The sequence below is a fragment of the Chrysemys picta genome, chromosome 2 (assembly GCF_011386835.1).
Source record: "Chrysemys picta bellii isolate R12L10 chromosome 2, ASM1138683v2, whole genome shotgun sequence".
In the NCBI taxonomy this organism is placed as follows: domain Eukaryota; kingdom Metazoa; phylum Chordata; order Testudines; family Emydidae; genus Chrysemys; species Chrysemys picta.
The window spans coordinates 256,925,253-256,934,414 of NC_088792.1; the positions used below are offsets into that span (position 1 = coordinate 256,925,253).

A 9,162-nucleotide genomic window follows, 5' to 3' on the forward strand; every position below is an offset into this window, starting at 1 on the left:
ATTATATAGTCCATGCACCTCTCACATATAATCTGTTTATCTGTGTAATTTATTTAATCATTTATCTGACCTACTTATGCATTTACATAAATCCAAACAGTTGGTCATTTAATGGTGTAGAGTCTCTCAGATATTTAAACAAAGGTGTAAAGCTTTGTCCATTGAGAGGTTTGGTCATTTAGAGTATAGGATGGGCATTAGGCACTCCTATATCTTATTCCAGATCCAATGCTGACTCCCACTGTAGTCTTGAACCATATCACAACCTCTGAATTCAGTTTCCTTGTTTATAAAATGGAAATATTACTTCCTATTCATTAGAAAGCTGAAATTTGGCATAGATTTAGACCTATATCAAGTATCTCTGAGTGTTCTGTTGAAATTTAGCTTTGATTTGATCAGATTATTGAAAAATCACAAGCTGTAAATGCACAGAACCTTCCACACTGAAGTTTCCACTAGGCATGCAAAGTTTGCAGATGAGGAAGTCTGCATTGTCAGGCCTAAGCAGTTAACTTGGCTTTAGAGTGAAATATGTGCTGAGGTATGTCTGGGAAGAGGCAAGCATTCTCCAGAAGTCTCTGTGGACCTTGTTGGGTAAGTAGGAGTTAGGGAGAGCTTATGTATATTTTATATTTTTACACGAGGGAGCTCCAGCCCAATGTACCATGGCAATTGAATGCCATCCAAGATTTGCAGGAGAAGGTCTCTCTCCTGCGGATCTGTTACAGGACAAAGAGTTCCACTGTTGGAACTTACGCCACCTGCTGCGGCACTTTTACTGAGGGGGCAGCGCTCTGGGTCTTCGGCAGCACTTCGGCGGCAGGACCTTCACTCGGGGAGTGTCTGTATTCATTAGGTCAGAGAGAAAATGACTCTATAAGCCAGTGGTTAGGGCATGCCCCTGGGAGACCCAAGTTCCAGTCCCTGCTCCAACGCATATTTAAGTATTTTATACACAGTAGAAATGTAGGTGCTCAGGATTAGGCAGCATCTGAGCAGTGTTTTTGTGGATCTAAATTTGGTCCTAGGAAACTAAAGTGCCAGTTAGGCATCTAAGTCCCTTTTATTGGTCTAACCCTAAGTTATTACATTGTATCATTTTGACAACAATTAGTGTAAGTATAGAAGGATGCAAAAATATGTGTTACAAATGTGTTTCTTAGGCTTCAGGAAAAAATGTACTATATTATATTGTATTAATTCAGAATTAATATGTTATCCTGTAGTTAAAGACTATTTCATACTGAATACATATAACAGGACACAGTTAAAGGTGTGCAAACTTACCTGTGGCACTGCCTGATGTTTGAATGCAGAACCAAGCAATGTTTAGCATTCTGTTAATGGTCTTTTTTTGTGGAGACTATTCCCCCCCTTAAATCCATAGAAATTCAGCTACATATCACAAATTCTCCACAAAGATTATTTAGAAATGTATTACCTTCTGCTAAATTAACTCATATGCCATAATAGCATTTTTATTTGTGTATAAGAAATTGTGGATAGACTAGAGAAATTCTTTTGGCCTGAATAATCTGTTAAAAGTCAAAACCTTCCTTTTCAACTCAGTGGGACTATTTACATGTATAATAGTTACTCACATGTGTTTGGAGGATTAGACCCCATTGATCAGACAGTAAAGTAAGGTGCCTTCTACCTAATTCTAGTGCGATAGAAGTTAGATACTGTACCATTGTGCATTGTGAAAGCACTGGCATCTGAAGAAGTGAGGTTCTTACCCACGAAAGCTTATGCTCCCAGTACTTCTGTTAGTCTCAAAGGTGCCACAGGACCCTCTGTTGCTTTTTACAGATTCAGACTAACACGGCTACCCCTCTGATACTTGACACTGGGGGATAATCTCAGTGCATTGAATACTATTCCTGCTTGTAAACAGGTTCTAAATATAATGTTGCAAAATCTGCATGAACTTCTTCTGAAAATGTAATGGCTGTCACGTTTTCCTGTGTGACAGCTGCCATGCTGGTGGACATCATGAACTGAACCAGGGGCAAAACAGTGCTAAAGAACTGTGCTCTAGCTGGGTGCTATAACAGACCCACATCCTCTATGGATCAGCACATAGGGGGGCATAGAACACACACTAATCAGTGGGTTACATACTTCCTTGGGCAGGTCATTCCAAGCTAGGGTGACCAGATGTCCTGATTTTATAGGGACAATCCCAGTTTTGGGGTCTTTTTCTTATATAGGCTACTATTACCCCCCACCCCATCCCGATTTTTCACACTTGCTGTCTGGTCACCCTATCCCAAGCATATGAGGCCCACTGCAGGTCATATCCTAGACAACCCCCCTTATGTGATGGCCACAGGGCACTTTGACCAGCACTAGGGATTGAAGCAGGGTCCTGTGGGTCTGAAAGTATGAGTTTTCACAGCTTGATCTAGTTTCACCATGACACTCACCGCTCTGCACTGCTCCCGTGTCACAAAGCAGCTGTAAACCCAGTTTAACTGACCATGTGGTGTGCACATATATATAATGTTTTAAATCTAAATCAAACACAGATATTTTTCCTTCCAAATGTTTCTTTATTAAACTCGTAGAAGCCCTGGACTCCTCTTTAGACAATATAGGCCATTATTGTTCTTCCAGCACAGAACTCTGGCCTTAATTATGTTCTGCAAGCATTTATAGCTTGAGTACACCCTGAAACACACTCTCATTCTCTGCACAGATTGTGGGTAGGGTTTGAATTTGCTTCTGTTCTTACACTGTACTTGATAGGAAGAGCTCTGGTGAGTTTATATCTAAGAAAAATATGTCTCATTGGTAGGGCTATGATTTTGTCATGGTGGATACAGAAATTGTGAATTTTAATAAAGTCCATGAAATGGCTGTAAAAACATATTTGTTTAGGCCCCCCAGACTGAGTGGCCTTGCCCCCAAACTGAATGGTGTGTCCCATCCACCCTTCCATCTCCATCCATAGAGGGATGGATGGGCCAAACATGAGTGGCTCCACAACCTCCTGGACCTGATTGCAACCCCCAGAGTGGGGAGCCAGGCCTAGCCCCACCGGACAGCAGCTGCCATTGAGGATGAGTGTGGGTGGGCTTACTCTTCAACCCCCCTGGCTCTCCTGGACCTGATCTTTGAACACCCTCAGCATACTCTGATGTAGTGAAAATTGCATTGTTTGGTGATCTTTCTGCTGTTTTTTCTCGCACCTCTGCCCCGAAATTTACTAAACATTTCCATTCTGAAATCGTAGCCTTACTCCTTACCTGCAATAACTGCATGCTACTATTAAGTATAGGTGGTGTAAAAGAGTACTTTCTTCATTGACATTTTTTCCTCCTAGGCCAGCCCTCCTCCTTCCTCACAGTGGACTCATCCTTTCAGTCCTCCTCCCACTGAGTTCCCATTCCAGAGCCCTGGATCTTCTTTCCCATAGAGGCAATTCATCTCAGCCAAGCAGGCGCTGGCCAACAGGAATGGAGATTATTGGAAATGTGCTGTCTGCCACGCTGCCTCTGTTTCAGTACTTTTTATAGGCCCCCGCTGAGCTTGAGGACTGGATCTCAGGCATATTGCCTTGATATGCTCCTGTGATCAGAGAAAAGTGAACATACTTCTGAACTTTTTGATTTCTCCGGCCCCTACTGAATATTCTTGTGTAGAACATTGGACCCCAATGCTTATTGATTTATGGGGAACAACATGTTTTTTCCAAGTGGAAATTGCTATTTCTAAAAACTGGAATGGGTTAGTTTGGCATTTCCATTTAGAGAGAGCCTGATCTATTTTTATTCTTCCCCTACTCTCGTCTTCCCTTTATTAATTGGAGGGCTCTCTGCTTCATATCTGAAATTCTGAATCCAGGCTGAACTCAATATTGGAAATGAGCCAGTTCATGGCATATGTAGTCACAGTTGATCACTTTGGAAACCTCTTATAGCAATTGGTTGGAAAGAGATTTTGAATTGATTTAAGCATTACCAATACTTACAAAACATTTTCACCAGAGGAAAATGAGTTGTTCTCATGATGTTTATATTCTCCATGTGATTGCTTTTCATGGTATACTGCATGAGGGGAAAGCAGTTACCCTAACTTGTTGTATATTATTTATCTTTTCCATAGGAGTGAAAATGGAAGAATTTCTCCTGCCTGGTGCTAGTCTGAAATGCACAGTTTGTAACTACACTGCAGACTCAGTGATTAACTTTCATCAGCACCTGTTTTCACATCTCACTCAAGCTGCCTTTAGATGCAATCACTGCCATTTTGGGTTCCAAACTCAGAGGGAGCTACTGCAGCACCAAGAGCTACATGTCTCTGGCAACAAGCTGCAGAGAGAAAGTGACATTGAGCACTCTCCAGGTGGTACTGATGAAGCTCTACAGCCAGCAACAGACCTTTTGAACAGAAATGAAGTTCCCCAGAGCCAAAAGTCCATGCAGACTAAGGATGCAAGTTCGGACACTGAGCTTGACAAATGTGAAAAAAAGACTCCACTTTTCCTTCCAGCCCAGAGGCCAGAAACACAGCCTACAACAAATAAACAAAGTTTTTCATACACTAAAATAAAATCTGAACCATCTAGCCCAAGACTTGCCTCCTCCCCAGTTCAGCCTAATATTGGCCCTTCTTTTCCTATGGGACCTTTTCTCTCTCAGTTTGCTTTTCCCCAGGACATCACAGTGGTTCCTCAGGCTTCAGAGATCTTAGCCAAAATGTCTGAACTGGTCCATCGAAGACTGAGGCATGGCAGTAGCAGTTATCCTCCTGTAATTTACAGTCCATTGATGCCAAAAGGGGCTACTTGCTTTGAGTGTAACATAACATTCAACAATTTGGACAACTACTTGGTACATAAAAAGCATTACTGCAGCAGCCGATGGCAGCAGATGGCAAAGTCACCAGATTTTTCCAGCATTTCTGAAAAAATACCTGAGGCTGTAAGTCCCAATAATGGCCAAAGTTCTATAAACATTCTGAATACTGCTCCTCACACTTCCGATGCAGAGAATCAACTTCTTCAGACGTCTTGCATCAACTCCTCTACTGTCTTAGATTTGATTGGGCCAAATAGTAAAGGTCATGAAAAAGACTTTTCGGCACAGACTAAGAAGCTTTCAGCTGCAACCAGCAATGATGAGAAAATGAATGGAAAACCTGCTGATGTGAAGAACCCCAATGCTCCTTTAGTAGAAGGAGAAAGTGATCCCAACAAAACCACATGTGAAGCTTGCAATATTACTTTCAGCAGACATGAAACATACATGGTCCACAAACAGTATTATTGTGCCACACGCCACGATCCTCCACTGAAGAGATCTGCTTCCAGCAAAGTGCCTGCTATGCAGAGAACAATGCGTACACGTAAACGAAGGAAGATGTATGAGATGTGCCTACCAGAGCAGGAGCAAAGGCCACAGCTGGTTCAACAACGGTTTCTTGAAGTGGCTAATCTTGGCAACCCTTGCACATCCACTCAAGAATCAACAGACGGTCTTGGAGAATGTTATCATCCTCGGTGTGATATCTTTCCAGGAATAGTCTCAAAGCATCTAGAAACGTCGTTGTCCATTAACAAATGTATTCCAGTTTCAAAGTGTGACACTCCACACTCCACAGTTTCTTGCTTGGAGATGGATGTACCCATAGATCTCAGCAAAAAATGTTTATCACAGTCAGACAGGACATCCACCTCTCCAAAAAGGCTGCTAGACTACCATGAGTGCACAGTTTGCAAGATCAGTTTTAACAAGGTAGAGAACTATCTTGCCCATAAGCAAAATTTTTGCCCTGTCACTGCACATCAGCGTAATGACATGGGACAGCTTGAGAGCAAAGTATTTCAAAACCCAGAAAGTGAACGAAACAGTCCTGATGTCAGTTATGAAAGAAGCATAATCAAATGTGAGAAAAATGGAAACTCGAAACAGTCTTCTCCCAATGGAAACTTGTTTTCTACACACTTAGCAACTCTTCAAGGACTTAAAGTCTTTAGTGAAGCAGCCCAGCTTATTGCTACAAAAGAAGAAAACAAACATTTGTTTCTTCCACAATGCCTTTACCCTGGAGCAATAAAGAAAGCTAAAGGAGCAGATCAGCTTTCTCCATATTATGGAATAAAGCCAAGTGATTACATTTCTGGTTCTCTTGTCATTCATAACACTGATTTAGATCAAAGCACAAATACAGAAGGTGAATCTCCTAAAGGCCAGATACCTTCAAACGGGTGTGCTGTGCAGAAGAAAGAGTCTCTTCCATTATTGCCAAAAAACAGAGGCATGGTAATAGTTAATGGTGGACTAAAACAGGAGGAAAGGCCTGCAACAAACCAACAACAAGAGAACATTTCCCAGAATCCTCAACATGAAGATGGGCACAAGTCTCCCTCTTGGATTTCTGAGAATCCTTTAGCTACAAACGAAAATGTCTCTCCAGCTATTCCTACAGCGGAGGAACAGTTGTCTAGTATAGCAAAAGGTGTGAATGGTTCCACCCAAGCCCCAACCAGTGGGAAATATTGCCGACTGTGTGACATCCAGTTCAACAACCTTTCAAACTTTATAACTCACAAGAAGTTTTATTGCTCGTCACATGCAGCGGAACATGTCAAATGAAACAATCGGTCACCTTTGGTACCTGTGTTTAGTATATTGTTCCATACAGTCTAAAAAAAGCTGTTTGAATTACATCTGGACAATCAGGAGATAATTCATTATTGCTGAGTTGAAGAGACTTCAAGGTGTAATTTCATTACAGTCCATTAGTAAAGTGTATTATTGGTGCCATTTTCAAAAATATTAATTTATTTTACCAGCAGTATTCATAGCTGTAGTTATGTTATTTTTTATTTAAAAACTTTATATTAAAGTCATTTGTAATGTTATTGTATAGTTATTGTGTAGCACATATGGTTTGCACTGTATAGTAGATTTAAAAAAAAATAGTCACAAACAATACAGAAAAGCATTTTAGAAATAGCTTCAAAAGCACTTGTGTATCCTGATTTTTTTCTTATATGCTGTTGCAGATATACGTATATGCTAAAATATAACTTGCAAAAAAGTTTCAACTATGCTGTAAAGTTCGCCTTAAAATTTCAATTTTTTGAACAATTGGGCTCAGTTTGCACTTTATATTTTAGCAGATACAGTACCTTAGTCATTAGGCTTTGCATTTGTATGTAGCAGTATGTTTCTGTCCACTTTCTTAATCTGAAACGTACGTTAAATGAAGATGGCAATTTTTTTCTTGTATAGTACTTGTATTTTCTTTCGCTGATGCATCTCTGTCTCAATTTTTAAAACTTTGCTGTTAAATGCAATACTTTATAAGAATGAACAAAATTACTGGAAGCAGTATTGTAAGTAATGAAGTCATATCAATCAGTTTTATCTTTTGAAAGGCACAGTCTAAAATGAAACCCTAAACTCAATGCTGCAAGTATGAATCTAATTCATATATAAGATATATTTAAATATAAGCGTAGCAATACTGCAACTGGTGATCACAAAGATAATGTTCTACTTCTGATAGAAATAATTTCTCAACAAATGTTGTTACTATGCATGTATATGGATGGAATAAAATTCCAGATCATTGGAGATGTTTGGCAGTAATTTTTTTTTGTTTTGTTTTGCTCTGTTTGAAAAGGGTGTAGATATCAAAAAAAATTAAGTGAGCAGTTGGGGACAGGCAACATCTTACACTCTGCACTTGAAGTAACTATCGCTGAAAACAATTTAAAAGCAGAAAATGAGCAGGCTGAGGCCTATTATATGCAGGATATTTCTTTAATTGGAATCAAGGAAGACATACTTCATTGAAGAACAAGGGCTGTATGTCGACTGCTGAAGCCAATGGAACTACGCTGGTTTATACCAGCTGAGGATATCACCCTGTATCTTTTAATCTCACCAGTGATCTTTAAGAAACAAAAGAGCAGTATTTTTCAAATGAATAGTAATTGCCTTTATAGTGGCTAATCTTTTATTTTAAAAAATATGTTTAATCTAGATTAATAAATAATACATGCTAATCAAGAGTTGACATATGCTATTAAATATCAAAGGGGTGAAGGAAGAGTTAATATCCTCAGTTCCCAACTATGCAGTCTCCTACCCACTGTTTCAGACAGATTTAATGTGAAAAAAATGAACGATTGGTGCATTTTTTTAAACTTACAAATTTGTAAGACCCTTCACATGAACAAATCAAATAAACAATTTTAGTTAGTTTAGTTTAGTTCCCTCATCAGCTAAGTACAAACACCTAGTCAAACACAAAAAGGAATGATATTTACACTGAATAGCTACGTAGAATCTGAAAACATTTTATTCTTTAATTCCTGCATATCTGGCTTGTGCACATTCACAAAGCACCAATCTGGGCTGCATCTTGAGCATATGCAATTTTCAAAACGAAGGCTCAAGAATTTTACAATCTGTATTTATGCTAATTTCAGCACCCTTCCTCATTTCAGCTTCATGCACAAATATTGTGTTACTGGAGGTTAACCCTTTTGTTTTAGGTAAAGAGAACTGGTGACCTCAGTCAGCATTTTATGGGCCACATTCTCATCACATTACACTGGTGTCAATTCAGAGTAACTCTGTTGACTTAAGCAGTAGCATACTAGATTTACACATATGCAGCTGAAATAAAATGAATTTTCATATTAAGCCTGAAATATGCCATTTCTTTCTATTCTGCCATACACATTTTTAAAGAGGCGAAACAATTACACACAGTACTTTTAAAACTGAAGATGGGTTAACCTGGAGAGAATCCTTTCACAAAAATTAACATAAACCATAGCTATGGTGACCTAGAATTTATAAATGATTCTGTATTTCACCGTATGTCACCGTATTATTTAGAAATAATACACTCAAGTAAAGATTGGTAGTGCTGCCCCAAAACAGGCAGAATTTAACATCATTATCCATTTGGGACTGTCCTGTTAGAATGAGGAATCAACTTTGGGGGCCCAGCTGCCATACCTGTTTGGGTAAGACTGAAATGGTGCTCCCGTTAATACTATTGATGGGGTTTTGGAAAAGTTCATCAACCATCTGCATTTTTATTTTTTAAGGCTATTTCAGGCTTTGTGCTGGAAAAATTCCTGTTCAAATTGCTGGGCATTTTCCTTACTTAAAGATGATAGAGGTAACG

General features: G+C 39.3%; 1 protein-coding gene across 15 annotated transcripts in view; it reads left to right on the forward strand.

The window, feature by feature from the left end:
- The window catches only part of ZFPM2 (zinc finger protein, FOG family member 2), a 440,553-nt gene extending 432,963 nt beyond the window's left edge, over positions 1–7,590 (forward strand). For all 15 annotated transcript variants that reach the window (XM_065586012.1, XM_024105210.3, XM_065586006.1 and 12 more), the window contains one exon: positions 4,114–7,590. In XM_065586012.1, coding sequence (XP_065442084.1) covers positions 4,114–6,605 — 2,492 coding nt within the window. In that variant the 3' untranslated portion in view covers positions 6,606–7,590. The remainder of the gene's footprint in view (positions 1–4,113) is intronic.
- Positions 7,591–9,162: the final 1,572 nt, after the last annotated feature.